Below are 25592 nucleotides of genomic sequence, written 5' to 3' on the forward strand. Positions count from 1 at the left end.
GCTAACTTTATAAACGGTTTTTTCTAATTGCTATAAGGATGTTTTTTCAACAAACGGTTCATCTAAAACCCTAACTCAAACTATTCAAATTTAAGCCCCACAAAACTAAAAATAAACCTTATCACATCATTTACATTCGCATATCACACCGCACCATTAGCAATAAATGAAGGGAGAGGGGAGGGGTGGTCTTCCTAAATCCACTGATGACGTCAAAGGAAGTATAAAGACTATACTATTGCTTACTATCAATCACGTGACAACCCCCAGTTGACTGGGGGGCAAACAAGCGGTTGACTGGGGGACAACTAGCGGATGCTAAGTCAAAACATATCAAAATAAGTCCTCAGACTATTGTATTTGCCTATTTTCACGACATCAAACCAGAAAACAAGAGATCAAAACAACCACCAGGATTCTACAAGCCATCAAAAAAGAGCTATTACCGGAAGTGACGTCTATTGATAGCAACCTGTAGGAAGTATGTTGCACAAGCTCTCCTTTCCCTATTGCTATTATTCATGAGCTTGAGCATCTATTTTTAGAAGTCACGTGACATGAACGTACTTAACTTGAAAAATGTCCAATACTTGGCTAAGACGCTGAATTCTACACGTCCAAACATTAAACATTGACAACAGAATGTCAGCTTATAAACAAATAGAATCAAGCAAAAATGTTTGGTTAGCTTACATATTTGGGTTTCTAGGAGACATTGTCTAGATTGAGCAATGAAGTATAGTTTTTTTTTTGAAATTTTTTTGAGCACTTTAAAGGCTTTAGAAGAAAAGAAAACTTGAGTTTATTGCTCACTTAACAAAATAGACGGAGAAGAAGAATATATTCAACGTAATATCTAGTTTGTACTGTTTATATCTGGAACAATGATAACACGTAACAAGAATAAACTACAGAAGCAAACATTCGCATCTTATATTCAATTCCATTTGACAGTCAACACCTAGATTCTAAGAACCTGTTTTAAAAATAGTCTAGACTTTCCAGTTTAGACTAGTGAACGCTTTAGGCTGAAGTTCAAGCTTGAAATAAGAGGGACATTTCTACGAAACTTCTCGATTTATCTCAGTCCGTTGTGTTTCAAATATGATAACTGAGTTAAGTCGAAGCTTATGAACCATGGATAAAATTCTTGCGTTTGTTACTATTTTTGCCTTGATTGTCATCGAAGGTAAGTATGAATAATTTGCTTATTCGAACAAGAAAGATTAATCTGTTTGATGCATTATTCCAGAGTCTCACTATGAGGAGATTCTAATTCTATGTTTTATCATAGTTCAACTATGGTTTTATGTTGCGTTAGAACTAGACACATAGAGGATATGATACATGGGCGCGTGGAGATACGGAATTTATCTTCGAGTGTTGAAAAGATCTCTCACGAGTGAGCGCAGCGATTTTCAAAACGAGAAGGTAAATTTCGTATCTCCAAGCGCCCATGTAATATTCTGTTTATTATATAATCATCCATAAAATCAACTTAACAAGCTTTTATTATTATAAACTAATAGCTTAAATACACTTGGTAACGATATTTTCACATGTGAAAATAACCTGTTATTTTCACATGTGAAAATATCAGTTTTTCGAAAAGGAGATATATAGGTATTTTATGGATAATCATATGATAACGCTTGATTATACAAACATTGACAAGTTAAACTGACTTAGTATTTTAATTCCTTTAGCTTTATACGAGCTTTATCCGGTTGTTACGTTGATTTGGACCATTTATCTATGAGACTGAACACACTGACTTTTGAATGCTTGTTAATATATATTGTTGGTATAACAATTAATTGGTTGCAAGTATTCCCAAGAGAGTCAAAAGACAAAAACATGGCGGCCATTGTGGTGCCGTTAACAATGGATGCTAATGAGAAATCTTTTGTTAAATGGCACCAACATTGCCGCGTTGATGTAACGTGCAATCGAAGGATATTTGGCACTGAAAGTGCATCTCGGTATGGACCACTTCGACGATTTGGCGACCATCTTGAATCGCAAGGCATTATGGGTCCCCCTGGGGGAGGGGAGGGGGGGGGGGGAGGAGGGCAAAACAAAACAAAGATGCTGGAATGACGACCACACAATATTTGAAAACATTTCCTCAGTTGTGGAACTGTTTATTCAATTTTGATTCATCTCTTGTCAACTAGACCGTTTTCTTAAGGTTGCGTGCGCATCTAACTTGACGGGGGCCACAAAAATGAAAAACGCAAATTCAGTAAAATTGAGAAGCCAGTTTTATATTTAAAGAGGAGAATAATCGATTTTATGAATTCTTATTAGAAAAAAATTCATAGAAATGCATGATAATATTCGTGTTCTGGTATCGTGGCCCGTCAGACACTAGAGAAAAACGTTTGCGCATGCGTGGATTTCAGCACGTTTTCTAAGAATTTTGAAGAGTTTGAGTGAGAAAATAAATGTTTGTTTTCTTCAGGTATACAAAAAAGTTCAAGAGTATACTTTTGTGGGACCAAGATACTGTATTAACAAACACAATATGAAAGAATTAGCCTTAAGTTTCAAGCATGGACATTAAGTTTCGGCATTTTGTGAAGTCCAATTTATTAGGGATGTTTGAAAATCAAATTTACATATGTTTTGACTAATTTGAATACGGATTCAGAGCATGCGCAGACGTTTTTACTCGTGTCGGCCCGTCAAGTTCCTTAAATTTCGATGCGCACGCAACCTTGAGAAAACTTGCCTTGGTGTGAACCGTGAATGTCAATTTACGTCATTATTATAACAAAGCTTCGTTTATTTTTTCTGCTGGATAACAAACAAACTTAATTAAAATGTCTCGTATCTTGAAATAAAAAGTATCTTATAACAGAAAGAAAAGTATATTTGAAAAAGTTTCAGGGTATAACATTAGTACTCCAGCAAAAGTTATTCATAAATTTAAGGAAGTTTTTTGCCATCAGTCAATCTATTAAACAGTCATGCGATTACTTCCTGCAACTTGCCTATTTCGCGAATCCCGCGGGAACCCAAGATTTCTCCCAACTCGTTCCCAAAGTTTCTCGATATGATAGCTTCGCTCCTTTAAAAAAAAACAAGCATGCGCTTTAAATACTCTTTAAACTCCACAGGCCCAGCTAAATACTCAAGCCTCGTAAGACTGGATCAGTACTTATTGAATAGAGTTGTATCTAGCCTGGCTGTGAGGTACGATGTTCTAGACAACCTTCAGACAACCTTGAACGATAACCCCAAAACATACCGAGCTCAAATAACCTTGACAAACAAAGGACGAGACGTCATACCGAAGGGAGACTGGGGACTATACTTCTGCCATATAAGGATGATCGAGGAGGAACATACTGCGCATGCTCCGAGTGGATACCGCATACCAGGAGATCATGGTTTCAAAGTTACGCATATCAATGGGTGCCTTTTCAAATTCAGCCCAACTGAAGACTTTAAAGACCTTGATGTAAAAAACTCGATTCGAATTCAGTTCAACGCTTCGTTTTGGTGCGTTTCTAGGACTGACGTCATGCCGAACTGGTACATCGCGGCGGAGGGACTGGAAGCTCGTACCATTACCAGCACAGCAGGGGAGGGGTTAGGCTTTGTTGGTCTATTTGATACACCAAGGAAATGGAAACGATATCCCAGTGATAAGTATAACCCCTATACCTCTGAACAAAGGTACGAGATGTCCGGGGTATCGGATATGGGGCGACCGGGGAATGTTGTACTGCCGACACCGTTAAATATATCGAGATACAACGTATCTCGTACCGCAGATGTGAGGACAGGAGACTGGATTATTGTGGCGCCAATCGAGCTTGAAAAAGAAGCAAGATTCTTGGCAGGTAAGAAAGACTAATACCCGGCACATATCCATAATTGAAATGGCTTCCCATAAGAATGGCTATTGTATGAGAGGGAAACGTACGGTACTGACTTACAGTACGTACACGGTACGACATGCTGTAACATTGAAATGGTTTCCCATAAGAATGGTTATCGTATGAGTGGGAAACATATGATACTGACTTACAGCACGTACACGGTACGACATGCCGTAACATTGAAATGGCTTCCCATAAGAATGGTTATCGTATGAGTGGGAAACATACAGTACTGACTTACAGTACGTACACGGTACGACATGCCGTAACATTGAAATGGCTTCCAATAAGAATGATTATCGTATGAGTGGGAAACATACGGTACTGACTTTACATAACGAAGTCGGTACGACCTGCTGTAACCATAAATTGGCCTAAACCCCAAATAATTCATGATTCTCGTATTTTATTCAAACCGCTTCAATGGCTACACACTAGATTGAACAAGGTTTGATTACTCACCTATTTTTATCGCCAGGTAAACTCGGCATCAATGAAGTAACGACTCAAGGCAGTCACCGAGTGTTCCGTCTTATCCAGCTCAAACTTGATGACGTCAAACTTGGCGGGAACTTTTCGTCCAATCAGGAAGCTTATGAACTGAACGTCGACGCTGGAAAGTCGATCATTACAATATTAGGGGTGACGGCCTCAGGTGTTTTCTGGGGGGTGCAGTCACTACTGAGTATAACTAGGGAGGGGAGGGTGCCGCATATTCATATCGTTGATGCCCCAAGATATGAGTTCAGAGGAATGCATATTGATGTGGCAAGGAATTTCTTTGATAAAGAAAATATTTTTAAGCTAATCAATGTGATGGCAATGTATAAGATGAATAAACTACATCTACACTTGACAGATGACGAAGGATGGAGGCTGGAAATACCTGGATTACCGGAACTTACTAAGGTAAATATCATTTATATATTTAGCCTTTACTTTGGGTATTATGCAGGGGCGTAACCAGGGGGGGGGGGGGGTCACAGGGTGCCCGTGACCCCCGCTTTCAAAGCCAAAAAAATCTATGATATGTGTTGGTGACTAATTAACATATCTTTTATTGCTTCGTTCTACAGAACGCTTTTTGTTTCAATTATAGCCGTGTACGTTGTTCTGTTCCCCTCTATCGACCACGATTCTTTTTCGTCAAAACAATAAATTGCTATGACGTCATATAACGTCATAGTGACAACTCGGTATGTAAGGACCCCCCCACCCCCTTCCCCCCAATTACAAATCCTGGATACGCCCTCTCTTATGTTTAACCATTTTGCTTGAAAATCTTCCTTTGAGATGCATTATTACCTATTGATTCATATCAATCAGCTGAATGAATCTCATTCATCTCATTACCAGCCTACAATGACAGGCAAACACTGCCCGTCATGTGCTATTAACCAGAGAGTATTCTATTGCTTGGTATCAATCAATGAAATAAGTCGACCTCTCACTTCCTGTCAATGTATTTTCTCAAGTTTTAAAGAAAGCAATAATCAAAGGCATGAAGAACAATTTAATATAATAACAATATTAACATGAAAAACGTTATGCATAAAGTAACTGAGGACCTCTTAGTGTAAGTAATATTCTTGTGCTATGGGCTATTAAGATCTAGCTCTATAGGTGATGAAGAATTGAAGGAAGGAACGCGGAATCGAAGGAAATTCTTCGAATACCCGCCAAACGATGGGAAATTTTGCCGAGTATGCAAAAAAATAAATTAATCACATTCAAGGAGTAGAAATAAAAAGAATGCATGGCTTATATGATAAACCGACTAAACTAAAGGAATAATTTTGAAAACACTTCATAAAAACAAAAAGATTATTATAACAACGACAACAACAACAAAACGAAACAAAACAAAAAAATTATAAAAGATCACGTGACCGTTTCCCGCCATCTTGCTCTCTAACGGCGGCCATTTTGAAAACTTCTAGCAAACTTCCTCTAAAATAATGTCGTAAAAAGCATCAACTTCGCATTTATCTTCAATTATTATACATTATTAAGTAAGGATTGATGTCTTTTTGCCTTTCAGGACATTATAAACGTAAAACTTAACTGTAAATTTCAAAATAAATTCCGAAGCAGTTCAAATTAGATTTTTTTAAATTATCCAAGGCTTTGGGTTTTCTACTTTTCTACGTATTTATCTCTATATCTCTAATTTTGACATTAATTGCAGATATATTTTTGTCTTTTTAGTCTTAAGAACTATTTCGTTTAAATGAGCTTTGGGCTTTTCTTAAATTGCTACAAAAGAGTGACTGAAATTTTAAAGTTCAAAACAAACTTAAAGGACGTGATTGTCCTCAATGAAATGGTTGAAATATTTAGCGAAATTTAGCTCTGGTTAAAAATATATGGATCAAGAAAACTTACCTTGAAATTTTGTTTCATAGAAGCTTATAATGTGAGATTTAAGCTTGTTTTTGTTGATGTTTTCCCCCCATCAAATGTTGTTACATCCAGATTCAGTGGGAACGTAGTCACGCACTTTCTTGATAGTAAATGTCACGCATCACACAACTCAGTCGCGCATTTGGTCACACAATGAATATCTGATTTGAAAATATATAAAATATATATTTGAAAACCCCTTGAATTAAAGGAGGGGGTAATGCGTGACAAATGACATGTATCAGTCAAATCGTTTTTCATGATGACTTTTGGAAATTTGTGGTAAATTTCGCTCTCTTTCTATATAAGAGTAGAGCGTCACTGAAAAACCTCACCGCTCGGTACCTAACACGCTATATACAAAATTGTCAATATCCTTTGAACCAATCGCAGCGCATGTGGTCACTATTCATCCAATGAAAATGCTTAATTGCATACACGGTCACGTCACGCTACGTCACGGCATGCCACATCCGTATCATATGTTTTCATACAAATCTTCATTGCAATGTCGTAGCGTGTGTCCGCGCCGTGTCCGCGTCTTTACTGGCTTGCTTCTATAGATGTTTTGCACCATCACGTGACGGCAGCCTTGTTAGATGGCAGGAACAATACAATCGTTTTACATGAGAAAGAATTCAATTCCCGAGAGCAAAGGGATTTTATTGTCCTGGCATCTAACCACAGGCAGTCCAAGCTGTATTACTGGCGTGTGGACGTTATGAAACAAAACCTTTATGCTTTTTTCCGTCCTTTAATTTGTGCAGACCTGTATGACCGGTTTCAAACAGGTTTATCAGGTATTGATTATCTCATTACTGGCTTTTTAGGTTGGAGGAAGACGCTGTCACGATCCAACAGAAAAAACGTGTATTGCATCTCAGCTCGGATCAGGCGCCTTCACTGGCAACACAGGATCTGGATTCTTCACCACAAATGATTATCGAGATATTCTACAGTACGCTGAAGACAGACACGTGCAAATTATTCCCGAGTTTGACATGCCTGGACATGCACACGCGGCTATCAAATCCATGAATGCCCGTATGGAGAACTTGACGAAGCTTGGCCAATACGATGAAGCCAAGAAGTACCTCCTATCAGATCCAAACGATCAATCAAAATACCTGTCAGCGCAGCTCTTTAAAGACAATGCCATCAGCCCGTGCGTCAACTCTACGTATGAGTTCATCGAGACTCTTGTTAAAGCGATAAAAGCATTGCATTCTGGGATACAACCACTTCAGATATTCCATTTCGGAGGAGATGAAGTTCCCAAAGGCGCTTGGACGGGGTCGCCATCATGTAAGGACTTGGCTAAAGAGCTTGGAATCAGTTTGACAGATCCATCAGCAGTAAAACACCTCATGGGATACTTTGTACAACGCGTTTCTAATATCACTAAGACGCACGGGCTAGACTTGGCTGCTTGGGAAGATGGTCTTCTTGGAGCCGACGAACAACCCTACAAGAGGTCATTGGTGATGAATAGGAATGTGTTTGCTAATACATGGGATAATGTATGGGAATGGAACAAAGCCACACGACCCTATAAACTAGCTAACGCTGGATACAAGGTAAGAATGTGTGACACGTAACGCTATCCTACCTTGAGAATAGTCACGTGTCTGCTAATACATGGGATAATGTATGGGAATGGAAAAAGTCACACGACCCTATAAGCCAGCTAACACTGGATACAAGGTAAGAATGTGTGACACGTAACGCGATCCCACATCGGGAATCGTCACGTATTTTCTAATGCAGGACCGCCATTTAAAGTGGTCATCCAAACCACTCGAAAGAGTCTAACCATTTGCACATGTAATTACAAAGGCAGCACTTTCTCCTCAGTTATTTTAAGACCCTGAGTGTTAATGGCAGAGGTTTAGCACTTGTCCATATAGGTCGAAATTGCAAGAGTTGACTGTAGTGAAATACCATCATGCATGTTTCTTATCTTTTGAAGCATTAAAAAAATCCATCTAAATTTAATCGTGAACATGTTTTTTTTTCCGATTTAAAGGTAGTTATGACCCAGGCCACACATCTCTTCTTTGACCACCCGTACGAACCTGACCCAGAGGAGCGTGGGTACTACTGGGCACCTCGCTTTACTGATACAAGAAAGACGTTTGGCTTCATGCCTGATAACTTGTACGCTAACGCTGACTTTAAGCAAAACGGGGAGAAAATAACAAACGTGTGTGAAACTATCTATGAAGGGAAATGTGAGCAACTATATAAACCAGAAAATATCGTAGGTAAGAAAAATTAAGTTGAAATTTTATCAGAGAAATTTCCCTGCTAGCAGAGTCTCTCCTCTTTCTCTCGCTTCTTTTAGGCGGGAAGAAGGGAGACTCTGCCGATGTAGAGCGTTTCCTTTGATACACCGCCGTCCACGATGGTGGACGAACGAAACCAGTTTTAAAACCGGTTTTTAAGAGGGTGCATGTATTGCGCATGAGAAAATGTAACACACGTACTATGGCGCCAAACGTTGTTTGACGAGAGCGGCTGTCAAAATCATGACGGCGTTGCTAAGTTACGCCACGCAGGCGCGACAAGTATAAGGTCCTACATCGGCAGAGTCTATTTTTTCACTCCTCCAAAATAAAAGGAAAATAGGTTCTGCTAGCAGGGAACAGAGAAATTAACCTGACACGAAGTTTGGGGTTTCATGTGATACCTGTGGTCCGTCCTTCTGACTTGATGATTAAAAAAGCAACAGGGCTGAAAAACAATTAAATCAACAGTCTTGGGTAAAATGGCGGGCTCACCTGTTTCCAATAAAATGGTTCCAAAAAAATCTCAAACTATTAGAACTTACTTGCATTCCTTCCTAAAAATTTGGAAAAAATTCCATATTATGTCCAAAAAATTTCCTTCACAAAATAAATTGCCTACCCCCCCCCCCCCCCCCTCAAAAATCTAATGGTCTACTTTTGAAGCTATAGAAACTAGAAATGATAATATTTAATTAAGGGAATGACATATGGTTCTAAATAAGTGAAAAGCTCTATCGACTCATGGCTTATTATTCCATCGCTTTCCAGGTATGTCGGGTGCCCTGTGGACAGAGACAATACGAACGTCTGAAGAACTAGACTCTATGCTTTTTCCTCGATCACTTGCCTTGGCTGAGAGGGCCTGGCATAAAGCAGACTGGGAAAATATTCAGGATGACGTCAGACGCGAGAGAATGAAGACAAGAGACTGGGAATTTTTTGTTAATACTCTGGGTTACAAGGAACTCGGACGGTTGGATAAATTGAACGTGGCATATCGTATTCCACCACCTGGTGCAAGGTAAGACACTAAGGTATATTACCAGATCAGGAGCCCATTACTAGTAGCATCCATCTCCCATACAGGGTCTGTGAGCCAGCATATTCCCAGATCAGGAGCCCATTACTAGGGGCATCCATCTCCCATACTGGGTCTGTGAGCTTGCATATTCCCAGATCAGGAGCCTATTACTAGGAGCATCCATCTCCTATACTGGAGTCTGTGAGCTAGCATATTCCCACGTGTAGTTACGGCTAGGTTAAGATACAGTACAGCTACGAATCGTTTCTCACGCCTACGATAACAGCTCTATGTTGTAATGGTTGATGATCAAAAAAATGGAAATATATTAAGTTTTGACTGTTGTATCACAGCGTGGGACAATCACTACAGAGCTAGTCTCTAACTAGATGAAAGCCCAAAGATCTAATTAGAATTTAGAAGTTGGGTTTTGGAGGAGGGAGGAAAACCAGAGAACCGAGAAAAAAACTTCTACTCACATACGACCCCGCGCCCCGCGGGACTCGAACCAGGGTCTAATGATTTATATAGGGATTTATGAATGAAAGATTGCTGTTTATGCAATTTACAATCATGAGAGATGGTTAGAATGAGGAGTAGGCCGCATTGGTAAGAGGCGGCGAAACAGGGCCCGGTTGTACGAAGCCTGGATAGCGCTATCCAACGGATAAATCTTATCCAGTGGATAAACCTATTGGATAACAACATCGACTTATCCACTGGATAAGGATATTATCCGTTGGATAGTGCTATCAACTCTTCGTCAAGCTTCGTGCAATCGGGCCCAGCAGTGCTTCCCAATGTGATAGATTCTTTTTTCTATAGACTGGTGTCTGACCAGCTACATACGAATGTTCTAGTGCCAGGTCTCACCATTCAGTATACTAGGGACGAGGGAAAGACTTGGAGTGATGTGCAAGAGGGAATTAGAGTTACGGATGGAATTAAAATTGCAACAAGGTCAGGAAACTATTAACCTATGAAAAAATGAATGAATAAACTATCTAATAAAGAAATGGATGAACGAGCGAAGGAACGAACGAACTAAGGAATGAAGGAAAGAAGGAACGAATGAATGAATGAATGAATGAATGAAGCAAGGAAGCAAGAAAGCGAAAAAAGCAAGGAAGGAAGAAGGGAAGGAAAGAAGGAACTGAGAAGGAAGGAAGTAAGGAAAGAAGGAATGAAGGTAGGTAGGTAGGTAGGTAGGTAGGTAGGTAGGTAGGTAGGTAGGTAGGTAGGTAGGTAGGTAGGTAGGTAGGTAGGTAGGAAGGAAGGAAGGAAGGAAGGAAGGAAGGAAGCAAGCAAGCAAGCAAGCAAGCAATGAAGGAAGGAAGGAAGGAAGGAAGGAAGGAAGGAAGGAAGGAATGAATGGAAGGGTGAATTTATTTGGTACAATTTATTTCACCGTGATTCATTGCCCTTTCAAGGCACAAGGCACAGCTATTGACATCGATTGGTTCTTTTTCCATCCTTATGATAACAAACATCTCTCTCGTTCTCAAAGGTCAGCGGACAGACGTCGTACGAGCAGGCTCATAGACGTATCAGGAAGAAAGGTCACAACAACAAACTCATCACCAAGATTAGATAAGATGACATCTACTACCATAATCTTGTGGTTATTGGCTAACCTATTAGTGTTACGTATACACGTACAATAACTGCTGTGTGCATTTATAAAGCACGCTGTTATAGATGATTTTCGAGATCTGCGAGCGCTTTCATAAATATCGCAGGCGCAGACATGAAAACGATTCATTTTCAGGCAAAAAGCATCAACTATATACAATGGTTTTGACCAATTTTGCACCTTCTCCACGCCTTTTCCTAATGCAAATAGCTCATTTTTGGCCATTTTCAGGAAAAAAACATAAGCTGTACCCCAAGGTTTTCACCCATTTTAGACCATTTCCAAATATTTTTCCAGATATGTTTTCTTAATGTCGTATGGACAATTGGTGATTTTTGGGCTTTTTTAGGTAAACAGCATAGGCTATAGCTCTTGGTTTTGACCGATTCCGAATATATCATTTTTCATGTAAGGTTAGCACGTGCCACCTACATCTGCCGGCCGGCATCTCCTGGCCCCACACGCGTCTGGTGGCCCCTTGACCATAACTCGGGAACAAAGCATGCTATGGTAACGAAACTTGGTAGCATTGGTTAGACTGCTGTTTTCAATCATCTGACCACGTGACATGACGTGCCGTCACATATCAAGTGACATGTCATTCCCTTTAGTTTCATTTCTTTGTTTTTGTGCAAATGAAACAAAGAATCCTATTCTCAAACTAATAACACGTGGTCTGAAATTTCAAAACAAATGACACAGTCCCTGACATGGGACGATAAAATAGATAAATGAATAGTCTTGAAGCGTTTTATGAATTCCAAGATATAACTAGCTAAAAACTAGTGTGAGCTGCGTCGGTGTTTCTAATGAAACAGTAATGATGAAAAGGTAAATTATACACCGTGAAAAGATGAAAATTACTCTTAACGTAATTGAAGCTTATTTCTTGGCATTAATTTACATTTACGCGGAAACGTAAACCTTGATTATGTGAGAACTGTAAGAGCCATTTACACCAGCTTTACGCAATGTTAGTAAAGTAGGCATTTATCACCAGCGTAAAGCTGCTTAAACTAATTAAATGAATTCCAAATGTGAATGTACTATCAACATCACTAAAATAGGTGCTCAGTAAACATTAGGGTGTGGCACATTTTAAAGCTAAGATTTAGACTTGTAGCCTGTTACTTCTCTCACTCGCTCTGTTGTTGAGCTCGCAGTGAATCAACTGCATCCCAAAAGCCTTTGCATGCATTCATCCCCTTCCCATATTCCATTGTGAATAGAAGGAATAAATTCAAGTGAATAGAAGGAATTTCAAGTCTGGTTTTTAGACTTCTTAGCGTGAATAAAATATTCATTAACTATAATAATATGTAATTATTTGCTTAAAGAATTCATGGTTCTTACCTCCCCTAGTTACCGTTGCTATGTCCCACGAGCTCAACAATTTAGCTAGAATATCTTAGAATTTAAAACTCTGATTGCAGAAGATTGATTGTAAATTGCTTCAATAGACTTTATTCGTGGCGTGACAATGTTATTCCAATTCATCGTGACAAACCTCCAGGGGATTTATTTTATTTTGTTTTTACTCTTCAAAAAAGTCATCAGTAACCCAAAGGATATGAAAGGAATAACGATGATATCCCGACGAGTTTCAAAACAATATCTCTTCATTCCCCCAGAGGTTTGTCACTCTGAATTGGGAAAACATTTTCACACCACGAATAAGGTCCATTGTTTACTGTCCTGTGAAACTAAAAGACAAGAATGCTTCATAATCCTTGGGACAAGATTTGAATTCCACTGCGAAAACTGCTGCAATGGTGATTGGCTCGCTATTGTCTGAGTCAGTGACTACCATCAATAGACTATTTACATCAGATGTCCTCGTCAAATTACTCATTTCCTTTCACAATAATAAAACACATATCACACATTACATCAACTGATAATATTTTTAATCATCAAACTAAATATGGGTTATTTACAAACCAATTACTTTTCCCTTTGCTAATAAATATTTACAACAAGATTGGCATTACTACATCAAGTCTACAATATTACTTCGTCTAGTATACAATAGCTTAGCCTGGGTAGCAGCACTTTAAATAAAAGAGCCGGTCACGCTATGAAGGAGAGACGAAGCTGAATAGGTATGACTTACCCTAATATCACAATATTAGCACTAACACTAATATCACAGTATCTCATTGTACATAATGGTACAATCTAAACTAGGTCTATTTACATATCCATCAAAATGTTATCAGGGTTATCTTAACATTCAGTCTTGATACAAATAACATTTTAAATTGCTAATAAATGTAGAGAATTAGGTGATAGACAGCTGGAAAACATTTAATTTATGAAATTTTAACTCCTCACAATAACAAAAGCAAAAAAATTAATATTTGATATATATTTGTAAAAACTCTAGATGCATCTAATTTTCAAATTTTCTATCTAAAAATGATATTCACACTTCCATGTAAAGAGAATTAGCTGATACACACCTAAAAAACATTACTTTTTTTAATTTTAACTTATCAAAATGATAAAAGAAAAAACCTTAATATTCAATTTTATCTGGAAAAATTCTTACTACAAATAATGTTCAAATTTCTACGTGGAAAGAATTAGCTGACAAAGAATTACTTAACTATTATTTAATTTTAATCCTTTTTTGTTTCATCCACGTTTTTTTTATTTTCATAATATTTAATTATTTTTTTGACTCATGAAAATGATAAAAGAAACAAATTTCTCTGTAATGATTTGGAAAAACAAAGAGAATCTACGAAACTAAGTTATACTAATTTCAAGTTTACTCATCAATAATGAGGATAAAATCAATGTTTTTCTCAAAATTTTCATGGAAAACATAATGGAAGAGTTATTAGGGTTACTGTACTGTATGAAATGGATAGAAGTGTAAAGAATGGTTGATATCTATTAACAATAAACAGTAACTCTATTACCCCTACATTCTAGCACAAACACTCGACCATCAGCTGTAACTACTACATCAACAGGAACATTCATCTGACCAACACCTGAACCACGGCTACCAAATGACCTTATAAACTGACCTTCTTGTGTGAAAAGTTGAACACGGTGATTATTACCATCACAGACAAGAATCATGTCTGGACCATAAACACCCAGTCCATGTACACCATTAAACTGACCGTCTCTTTCTCCCTCTTCTCCAAACTTGTACAAGAAAACTCCATTCACATCAAAAACACGAACATAGTTTATGTTCCAATAAGATACAAAATATTTCGCGTTACCATAGGTGATGTACCAAGGCTGTTCATTATTATCAGGCATATCAAACTCATAAACTAAATCTCCTTGTTTACTGAACACCTTGATACTTGGTTTGATACCCAGTTCTTGTTTTCCCTCACAGCACACTGCGATGTTTTTATCATCGTTAACACACATTCCACGCGGTGCAAACCATTGGTCATGTCTGTAGATGGTTCTTACATAAGTACCGTTCAAGTCAAACTCTTGTATCCTGCCTTTACAACCTTGACCATCACTGACAATTATCCTGCCTTCATTAAACACCACTCCAAATGGATAATATAGTTGACCTTCTCCTGTTCCTTCCCTGCCAAACTCTCTTAAATAGTTTCCATCAAGACTGAATATTGGAATACGGTGATTTCTACAATCAGCAATGGCTATCTCTCCATTATCACTGACTGCTATCGAATATGAATAATTCAACTGTCCTCTACCACTTCCACGTCCTCCAAATGTTTTCACAGGTTTGAACAACTCCTTCACATCGAGTATCTCTACATTCTGAGGCGAGTTCTTGATCTTTTCTCTTCCAATATTCACCTGAATTTCGTGCCGTCCACTTTTTTGTGGCTTAAAACTCACACGGTATTTTCCAGTTTGCTCTTCAGACATTTTCTTTTCCACCTCGTTGCCCTCCACATCTTTAATTCTAACATCAATAGACTCGATTCTTGTGGGACACACTTCTCCTTCTGTGTTCCTGGTGATTATCTTGCACTCGTTTATAAAACCACGAGGACCTTTCTTGACTGATTCAATTGTGGATCGAGCAGGGTCCGTCACATTCTTCACAATCCTGCCGATGTCTAGCAGTGATTGCATGACTTGCTCTGTCACGGAGTAACGTATTGTCACGTTACGCTCGATTGGCTGACGGCACAAGATCGAAGGAGCTTGTGATAACATTTGACTTCTTTCTACAATCATTTGCTTACTTTCTATTTCCTCATATGCTACATCTCTCTCCAACAGTGCTCGGCAACGTTTTACAAATTCATCTGAATCTTTTAATCTTGTTTGAATAGCCGTTTGTTCTTCATGATTTGCTGTTGTTAGTTCCTGGAGCGTCTGGTTCAGTTCCTCCTTCTTCGCTATTCCGTGTTCTCTGGCCATGTTGCAAATCATTTCAACTACATCATCGACATCTCTCTTTGCCTTGGCAACCTCTCTTTCAATTCTCTCTATGTTTTCTTTTGATTGTTGTAATTCTTGTTGGTCGTTTTGTTTCCGTTGCTCGACTCGATTCATCGCTCCTTCGATCAATTTCCTCGAGTCCTGTCCAGCGTCTTCTAAGCTCTGCAGTTGATGGTTTTGATGATACACAGTAGCGCATGTAGCGCATTTTTGGCATACGCTGAGTCTACATGTGTCCTCTTGACAATGGTATTCAAGCTTCTTTTTCTCGTGTAACTTGCACAGCATCTGGTTTTTGATGAAACTGTTCACATTTTCATCCTTAAATTGATTGAGCATTATTGGTTGGTGTTCATCTTCTACTTGCCTATATATCTTGTGGGTTTTATGGATGTTGAAGCAAGCCTCACATATCAAGCCATGACACTGCGCACAAAATGAATCCAACACTTGCGGCTGTTCACAGCAAACACAATCAGATAGCCCTGGTTGGTTCGCTCTAGTTTTCATTGCTTGCAGCAACGTTAATAGAGAATCAAAGTAAAATGAAGAAGGAAGCTTCGTGGGATCGCCGTCTGGCACAACCATCGTCGTGTTGCACATCGGACAGTTCATTCGATTGCCTCCTTGATTCCCGCTTGTCTCGTACCACTGAGCGATGCACTCTGTACAAAAACTGTGAAGACATAACAGAGTCTTGGGATTGGTAAATATTTCTGTACAAATGGAACAGGTGAGTTCTCTTTCGAAGTTGTCTGTGATGTCTTTGAGCGATTTGAATGCAGCCATTTTCTCAGGGATGCGGAAAAGGAATGCAGTGAGTCAGATTTCTTGGAACTGGAATGTGATATTCAAAGAGTCACGTGAAGACCCTGTGGAGAATGCGTCTAGGCACGCCGCCTGTGATGACATCAATCATGGAGATTCTTGACCTGACCTTCACTAGAGTGAATCAAATTGCTCGACATGGTTTTGTTTGTGACGATCAAATCGGAACATTTTGTCAGAAAGAATGTAAACAATCCAAAGCAATTAGTTCATGTGATCGAAACCTTTTCTTTCTTGACTCGGGAAAAGCTTTATTGGCCTCATAGTTTTTGTGTAACCATTCAGTACTAGTCCTTTTGAGAAATGGATAATAGGGAATGGATTTTAAATTTGTATTTTCAAAATGGCCAGCATTTAGTATTGCTAGTTACAACAAAAACACTCAAATACCTTACCTGAGGTCATCATCATTAACATATTGGAAGTATAAACCTTCATAACTTAGAGTCGCATCACTCAAATCAAGAAATTTTTTTCCAATCAACAACTATTTACTTAATGCAGAACCAGTACTGAAAGTATTGTCGAAGGGTTCATTTGCACTTTAACCATTACACAACGCTTGAGCAATCAAAACACGCTTCAAGAGTGCCAATATTGCCCAACATTCTCAAAATACCTTCAACATAAAAAATACACTATTAAGCATTAATGATTGTTAATATTATGAGCTGTAGTCATTGCTGATGGCTGATGTCCTTCCGACTTTAAATAGGTAATGTTACACTGCTTTAAACCATATTTATTACCCATTGAAAATAAAATGTTAAAAAGAAAAAGTCTAGTCTATTCGGTGCATTGTTTTCACGGCTATTGTTATGCTGATTCACCTGGAACCGTGGTCCAGTGGATAAATCGTTGTCATTCAAGATACTGAGTCAAGCTCGTCTAATTAAGGAAGGTTAGCATTTGGATGAGTGAGCTAAACATTATAGTACTAACTCCTTTGCTGCTTTTACCCGACCTTTTTCTTTTTTTTTTTTTTTTGCTTTTAAAAATAATAGAATATAGAATAGTTGTTGAGTAAACATTAGAGGGTGGCACATTTTAAAGCTAAGATTCAAAATCGTACCCAGTCACTTCTTTCACCCTCACTGTTGTTGCGCTGTGGTTGATGGGAAGGATTTAGTGAGTCTGCAGTGAATCAACTGCATCCCAAAAGCCTTTACATGCATTCATCCCCTTCCCATATTCCATTGTGAATAGAAGGAATATATTCAAGTGAATAAAAGGAATTCCAAGTCTGGTTTTTAGACTTCTTTGTGTGAATAGAATATTTATTAATTATAATAATATGTGATTATTCCCCTGAAGAATTCATGGTTTTGACTCCCCCCTAGTTACCGTTGCTATGCCCCACAAGCTCAACGAATTAGCTAGAATATCTCACAATTATTTTTTTTTTTAAACTTTGATCACAGAAAATTGACCATAAATTGTTTCAATTTTTTACTGTCCTGTGAAACTAAAAGACAACAATGATTTATAATCCTATTCTTTGCAGCAGACATTGTGTATTTGTATGTGGGACAAAATTTTAATTCCACTGGTAAAACTGCTGGAACAGTGATTGGCTCGCTATTGTCTGAGTCACTACCATCAATAGACTATTTACATCAGACGTTCTTGTCAAACTGACTCACTTCCTTTCAGTCATCATTTTCTTCCACTACTGTTATCCTACTTATGGAGTTGATGATTTAAGTTTGAATTTCCACAACATTTCTTACTTCATTAGTTCATACACCTTGAAGAAATATTATATTGTATCCTTTGAACAAGAATGAATTAGTAAAAATAAATTTGATGATATTAAATACTTTTGGTAAAATGTCTTGTCTTTTGAGTGTCCACCTGATTAGTTGTGCTTGTTAATGATGATGTCACCAGTTAACATGTGGGGGATGGGGTGGGGACCACATGGGAGTGACCACTTGATGAGCTATGCTTGTTAATGATGATGTCATCAGTTAACATGTGGGGGTGGGGTGGGGACCACATGGGAGTGACCAATTGATGAGCTGTGCTTGTTAATGATCATGGCACCAGTTAACATGTGGGGGGTGGGGTGAAGATGTTTTTGACTGTTGTGAGAGAGAACTGTATGGCAAGCAAAGGTTGTTACTCTTGTCTTACTATCCTTTCATTGATAAAATCAAGAGAGCAGAAATAATAGAGCGAAGCTTCTCATTGTGTGCTCACCATGTAAATTCCTGGTTGTGCTATTTTTAGTAACCGGATGCAGTTTCTGTTCATGCTCTTTCTGTTTATTGTTTTAATCACCAAAAACGAAACGGAAATAGCGTGCAAGCAAGTTGATGATGCACGGGAGTAGGGTAAGGAGAAATTTAAACTTCAATGTTCCGGTTACTAAAAATAGCCCAATCGCAAATTTACATGGCATGCGCTTCAATATAACAAGTTTCCCTCTCTTATTTATGCTCTCTTGATAAAATGTACTAATGATAAATAATATAATATAATAAAACAATATAAAACACATATCACACATTACATCGACTAATAATATTTTTAATCCCTAAACTAAATATGGGTTACTTACAAACCAATTACTTTTCCCTTTGCTAATAAATATTTACAACAAGATTGGCATTACTTCATCAAGTCTACAATGTTACTTCATCTAGTATACAATAGCTTAGCCTGTGTAGCAGCACTTTAAATAAAAGGGCCTGCCACGCTATGAAGGTGAGACAATACTGAATAGCTATAGCTTACGCTAATATCACAATATTAGCACTAACACTAATATCACAGTATCTCATTGTACATAATGGTACAATCTAAACTAGGTCTATTTACAAATCCATCAAAATGTTATCAGGGTTATCTTAACATTCAGTCTTGATACAAATAACATTTTAAAGTGCTAATAAATGTAGAGAATTAGGTGATAGACAGCTGGAAAACATTTAATTTATGAAATTTTAACTCATCACAATAACAAAAGCAAAAAAATAAATGTTTGATATATATTTGTAAAAACTCTAGATGCATCTAATTTTCAAATTTTCAACGTGCTCGCTAAAAATAATATTCACACTTCCATGTAAAGAGAATTAGCTGATACACACCTAAAAAACATTACTTTTTTTAATTTTAACTTATCAAAATGATAAAAGAAAAAACCTTAATATTCAATTTTATCTGGAAAAATTCTTACTACAAATAATTTTCAAATTTCTACGTGGAAAGAATTAGCTGACAAAGAATTACTTAACTATTATTTAATTTTAATCCTGTTTTGTTTCATCCACGTTTTTCTATTTTCATAATATTTAATTATTTTTTTCACTCATGAAAATGATAAAAGAAACAAATTTCTCTGTAATGATTTGGAAAAACAAAGAGAATCTACGAAACTAAGTTATACTAATTTCAAGTTTACTCATCAATAATGAGGACAAAATCAATGTTTTTCTCAAAGTTTTCATGGAAAACATAATGGAAGAGTTATTAGGGTTATACTGTACTGTATGAGAGGGATAGAAGTGTAAAGAAGTGTTGAATGGTTGATATCTATTGACAATAAACAGTAACTCTATTACCCAAACATTCTAGCACAAACACTCGACCATCAGCTATAACTACTACATCAATAGGACCATTCATCTGACCAACGCCTGAACCACGGCAACCAAATGACCTTATAAACTGACCTTCTTGTGTGAAAATTTGAACACGGTTCCTATAACCATCACAGACAAGAATCATGTCTGCACCATAAACAGCCAGTCCACATACATCATTAAACTGACCGTCTCTTTTTCCCTCTTGTCCAAACTTCCACAAGAAAACTCCATTTACATCAAAAACACACACATAGTTTATGTTAAAATAAGATAGGAAATATTTCCCGTTACCATAGGTGATGTACCAAGGCTGTTCATTATTATCAGGCATATCAAACTCATGAACTAAATCTCCTTGTTTACTGAACACCTTGATACTTGGTTTGATACCCAGTTCTTGTTTTCCCTCACAGCACACTGCGATGTTTTTATCATCGTTAACACACATTCCACGCGGTTCAAACCATTGGTCATGTCTGTAGATGGTTCTTACATAAGTACCGTTCAAGTCAAACTCTTGTATCCTGCCTTTACCACCTTGACCATCACTGACAATTATTCTGTCTTCATTAAACACCACTCCACGTGGATAATACAGTTGACCTTCTCCTGTTCCTTCCCTGCCAAACTCTCTTAAATAGTTTCCATCAAGACTGAATATTTGAATACGGTGATTACTCAACTCAGCAATGGCTATCTCTCCATTATCACTGACTGCTATCGAACGTGGATTCTTCAACTGTCCTCTGCCACTTCCCTCTTCTCCAAAGGTTTTCACAGGTTTGAACAACTCCTTCACATCGAGTATCTCTACATTCTGAGGCGAGTTCTTGATCCTTTCTCCTCCAATATTCACCTGAATTTCGTGCCGTCCAATTTTTTGTGTCTTAAAACTCACACGGTATTTTCCAGTTTGCTCTTCAGACACTTTCTTTTCCACCTCGTTGCCCTCCACATCTTTGATTCTAACATCAATAGACTCGATTCTTGTGTGATACACTTCTCCTTCTGTATTCCTGGTGATTATCTTGCACTCGTTTATATAACCACCATTAAAACCTTTCTTGACTGATTCAATTGTGGATCGAGCAGGGTCCGTCACGTTCTTCACAATCCTGCCGATGTCTAGCAGTGATTGCATGACTTGCTCTGTCACGGAGTAACGTATGGTCACGTTACGCTGGATTGGCTGAAGGCACAAGATCGAAGGAGCTTCTGATAACATTTGGCTTCTTTCTACAATCATTTGCTTACTTTCTATTTCCTCGTATGCTACATCTCTCTCCAATAGTGCTTGGCAGTGTTGCACAAATTCATCTGTATCTTTTATTCTTGTTTGAATAGCCGTTTGTTCTTCATTATTTGCTGTTGTTAGTTCCTGGAGCGTCTGCTTCAGTTCCTCCTTCTTCGCTATTCCGTGTTCTCTGGCCACGTTGCAAATCATTTCGACTACATCATCGACATCTCTCTTTGCCACATCTATCTCTCTTTCAATTCTCTCTATGTTTTCTTTTGATTGTTGTAATTCTTGTGCGTCGTTTTGTTTCCGTTGCTCGACTCGATTCATCGCTCCTACGATCAATTTCCTTGAGTCCTGTCCAGCGTCTTCTAAGGTCTGTAGTTGGTGATTTTGATGATACACAGTAGCGCATTTTTGGCATACGCTGAGTCTACATGTGTCCTCTTGACAATAGTATTCAAGCTTCTTTTTCTCGTGTAGCTTACACAGCATCTGGTTTTTGATGAAACTGTTTATATTTTCCTCCTTAAATTGATCGAGCATTATTGGTTGGTGTTCATCTTGTATTTTTTTCAATAACCGATGGGCGTTGCAGCAATCCTCACATATCAAGCCATTACACTGCTGACAAAACGCCACCAAGACTCGCGGTTGTTCACAGCTCACACAATGGGGCAAAACTGGTTGATTAGCTTGGCTTTTCATCCCATGAAGCAAGTCCAGAAGAGAATCCAAGTAGAACGAAGAAGGTAGCTTGGAAGGATCGCCGTCTGGCACAACTATCGTCGTCTTACACATCGGACAGTCCATTCGATTGCCTCCTTGATTGCCGCTTGTGTGATACCACTGAGCGATGCATCTTGTACAGTAGCTATGAAGACAGGAGAGGGTTTTGGGGTGAGTGAATACATCTAGACAAAGAGAGCAGGTCAGTTGTTCTTCGAAGGTATCTGTGATGTCTTTGAGCGATTTGAATGCAGCCATTTTCACAGGGATGCGGAAAAAGAATGCAGTGAGTCAGATTTCTTGGAATTGGAATGTGATATTCAAAGGAGTCACGTGAAGACCCTGTGGAGAATGCGTCTAGGCACGCCGCCTGTGATGACATCAATCTTGGAGATTCTTGACCTGACCTTCACTAGAGTGAATCAAATGGATCGACTGGGTTTTGTTTGTGACGATCAAATCGGAATATTTTGTCAGAAAGAATGTAAACAATCCAAAGCAATTAGTTCATGTGATCGAAACCTTTTCTTTCTAGACTCGGGAAAAGCTTTATTGGGCTCAAAGCTTTTGTGTCACCATTCAGTACAAGTCGTTTTGAGGAATGGATAATATTATAAAAACGGCAGTCGAATCAATTTTCAAAACATTCTTCTAAACAACAAGGGTAAATTTGAAAGGGAATGGAGGGATCCTACACCGCCCCACCCTCCCCCCCACCCCCCACCCCCTCCTTCCCTTATGTGCTTTGCAGGCTAGGACTCGCAACACTTCACCTCCAAGGTGTAGGCTTGTTAGAATTGGAGCATCATTTGTTCCATGAATCTTTAGATATGCGGAGAATGTTCATCAAAACACAAAATTGTTGTTTGGTATGTACTGCAAAAGTTGTTTGACGTTAATCTAAACCTACTTCATTCTGATGATTCCACAGATACTCTGTGCTTTAAACCATTACACAACTGTTGAAGAGCGGATTCGTTCAATAAATTTAGGGGGGGCCTAATTGAGTTTAGGGGGAGCTAATTGAGTTTAGGGGGGGCTAATTGAGTTTAGGGGGGCCTAATTGAGTTTAGGGGGGGCTAATTGAGTTTAGGGGGGGCCTAATTGAGTTTAGGGGGGGCTAATTGAGTTTAGGGGGGCTAATTGAGTTTAGGGGGGGCCTAATTGAGTTTAGGGGGGGCTAATTGAGTTTAGGGGGGCCTAATTGAGTTTAGGGGGGCCTAATTGAGTTTAGGGGGGGCTAATTGAGTTTAGGGGGGCCTAATTGAGTTTAGGGGGGCCTAATTGAGTTTAGGGGGGGCTAATTGAGTTTAGGGGGGGCTAATTGAGTTTAGGGGGGCCTAATTGAGTTTAGGGGGGGCTAATTGAGTTTAGGGGGGCCTAATTGAGTTTAGGGGGGCCTAATTGAGTTTAGGGGGGGCTAATTGAGTTTAGGGGGGGCTAATTGAGTTTAGGGGGGCCTAATTGAGTTTAGGGGGGCTAATTGAGTTTAGGGGGGGCCTAATTGAGTTTAGGGGGGGGCTAATTGAGTTTAGGGGGGGCTAATTGAGTTTATTCCGTCAACACAACGGAAAACAATGAAAAAAGATTCTTCTTCAGTTTTTTTTTCTGCTGAAGGGGAGCTTCAGCCCCCCTCCTCCCCAACCTGGATCCGCTCTTGCTCTTGCACAATCAAAACACGCTTCAAGAGTGCCAATATTGCCCAACATTCTCAAAATACCTTCAACATAAAAAATACACTATTAAGCATTAATGATTGTTAATATTATGAGCTGTAGTCATTGCTGATGGCTGATATCCTTCCGACTTTAAATAGGTATTGTCACACTGCTTTAAACCATATTTATTAACGATTTCATTGGCAAAACTGCTTTGTTTTACGCTGTCCAACAAAGTAACAACGAAAGTGTATTTCGTGCATTGATTGATGCTGGTGCTGATGTCAACAAAACTGATAATATTGGCAAAATCGCTTTGGTTTATGCTGTCCAACAAAGTAACAACGAAAGTGTAGCTCATATTTCATTTTTTTTTCCTATTTACAGTTCAGATAATAAAACAAGCCATTTTAATCTACTCAGTAATATATCATTATTCGAGATGAGGGTGACATAAATATTTATAGAACTGAAATAATGTAATAATATTTTTAATGTTTTTGTAGTAATTTTTAAAACAATTTTGTGCCATGTCCCGGCTTATTTACCACTTTTTTCGTCATCTAACCGTCAAAGTATGTTGTGGACTCACGAGGTGATGGATAGATGACAGAAATCGTGGTAAATGAGAGGAAATACCACGGAAATTGGAGGAAATTGGTTAAAATTCTAAAAGATTGCTAAATTTTTAAAAAGATTTCTATAACCAAAAAAAATAAATCACAATTGATTGAAAATATTTTTCGAAACTTCTATTCTTACAGCAATTACTTCCTGTACGGGGCTCTTCCGTGAGGTACCCTCCACACGCACTACAACTACATTCTATATTTACAACATACAACACTCAACTGTTTATAAAAAATATACATAAAAATATAGAATAAAAAAGTGTTTGACAAAAATCTTCAACATTTTGACTTTTTTTAAGTTTGGGAATGTTTTCCCATTTCAGACCATGTGTCATTCTCTTGAGAATAAGATTCTTTGTTTGAGTTGTATCCATATTCATGTGTCTTCTCATGCACAACCGTTAAACAAAGGAATGATACTCTAGGGAATGACACATGTTTAGTTGGACCTAGTGAAAATATTTTTCAAACGAATCTAAAAAATTGATTCCTATTTAAGGTTTGGAATAATGCATTGTGGACCAAGTCCACTCCTTTCACAGTCCCTGCGCCTTTGGAAAGATACGAGACAAAGGGTGAGCCTTCCTTTTGGCGCATGCGCAATTTTCTGGAAGTCAAATATAATCAATAAAAATCATGCTTTAAAACAGAGTTCTGTGTTTTCTTCCAATTAAAATAAAAATTGAAAATATCGGGAACATTAAAAATCTTTTTTAACAATTCTTTGAACCCATGCGCTCATATACCGGAAGTCAAAGAAATCCTGGTTACAAAAAATAGATTATGCCAGAGCCCTCGTTCTTCGCCGCAGGCCAGGAGAACCGCGGGTTCTGGGTACGAGATTGATGGTGAGGTTGTAATAATAGAGACCTTATTTAACACCTTGTACAATTATTCACATGTCTCTATCATTGCAAGATGGCGCAGGGAACTGTGAAGGGGACTATTCAATTTCACGTCATTCCCTTGAGTATTACTTCTGTCTTTACCAGTGAATATCATTCTTAAGAGAAGGACGTAAGATAGTAAGAAGGACGTAAGTACATTAGATCTAGTAAAGGTAAAAGGGTAAATTTTACAGCGTGAAAAGTTGAAAAAACGTACTGACGTTTCGGACGCTAGTCCTTCGTCGGAGTAGCGTCCGAAACGTCAGTAAGTTTTTTCAACTTTCACGATGTAAAATTTACCCTTTTATCATTAGTTTCATTTGAAACACCGACGCAGCTCACACTAGGTTTAAGCTAGTTATCTCTACATTAGATCTAGTTTACTTGCTCTA

At 38.3% G+C, this 25592-nt stretch overlaps 3 protein-coding genes across 3 annotated transcripts; 1 reads left to right on the top strand and 2 right to left on the bottom strand.

Annotated features, from left to right (window-relative positions):
- The first annotated feature begins 792 nt into the window (after window positions 1–792).
- Window positions 793–12493, top strand: LOC148911749 (uncharacterized). The gene is made up of 8 exons (XM_089028847.1): window positions 793–1189; window positions 3123–3851; window positions 4369–4799; window positions 7124–7870; window positions 8320–8557; window positions 9350–9602; window positions 10428–10562; window positions 11110–12493. Exons 1-8 carry the CDS (start codon window positions 1138–1140, stop codon window positions 11264–11266), a joined length of 2742 nt encoding a protein of 913 aa, XP_088884973.1. The 5' UTR covers window positions 793–1137; the 3' UTR covers window positions 11267–12493.
- Window positions 12494–13125: 632 nt separating this feature from the next.
- Window positions 13126–16877, bottom strand: LOC148911750 (E3 ubiquitin-protein ligase TRIM71-like). Its single transcript, XM_089028848.1, has one exon. The coding sequence runs from the start codon at window positions 16423–16425 to the stop codon at window positions 14137–14139; it is 2289 nt and encodes a 762-aa protein (XP_088884974.1). The 5' UTR covers window positions 16426–16877; the 3' UTR covers window positions 13126–14136.
- Window positions 16878–18980: 2103 nt separating this feature from the next.
- Window positions 18981–22312, bottom strand: LOC116290760 (E3 ubiquitin-protein ligase TRIM71-like). Its single transcript, XM_031697864.2, has one exon. It carries the CDS (start codon window positions 22279–22281, stop codon window positions 20005–20007), a length of 2277 nt encoding a protein of 758 aa, XP_031553724.2. The 5' UTR covers window positions 22282–22312; the 3' UTR covers window positions 18981–20004.
- Between the last annotated feature and the right edge of the window lie 3280 nt (window positions 22313–25592).

The sequence above is a fragment of the Actinia tenebrosa genome, unplaced genomic scaffold (genome assembly GCF_029948245.1).
Source record: "Actinia tenebrosa isolate PJP-AT-01 unplaced genomic scaffold, QUT_ActTen_1.0 PGA_scaffold13__45_contigs__length_12533684, whole genome shotgun sequence".
Classification (NCBI taxonomy): domain Eukaryota; kingdom Metazoa; phylum Cnidaria; class Anthozoa; order Actiniaria; family Actiniidae; genus Actinia; species Actinia tenebrosa.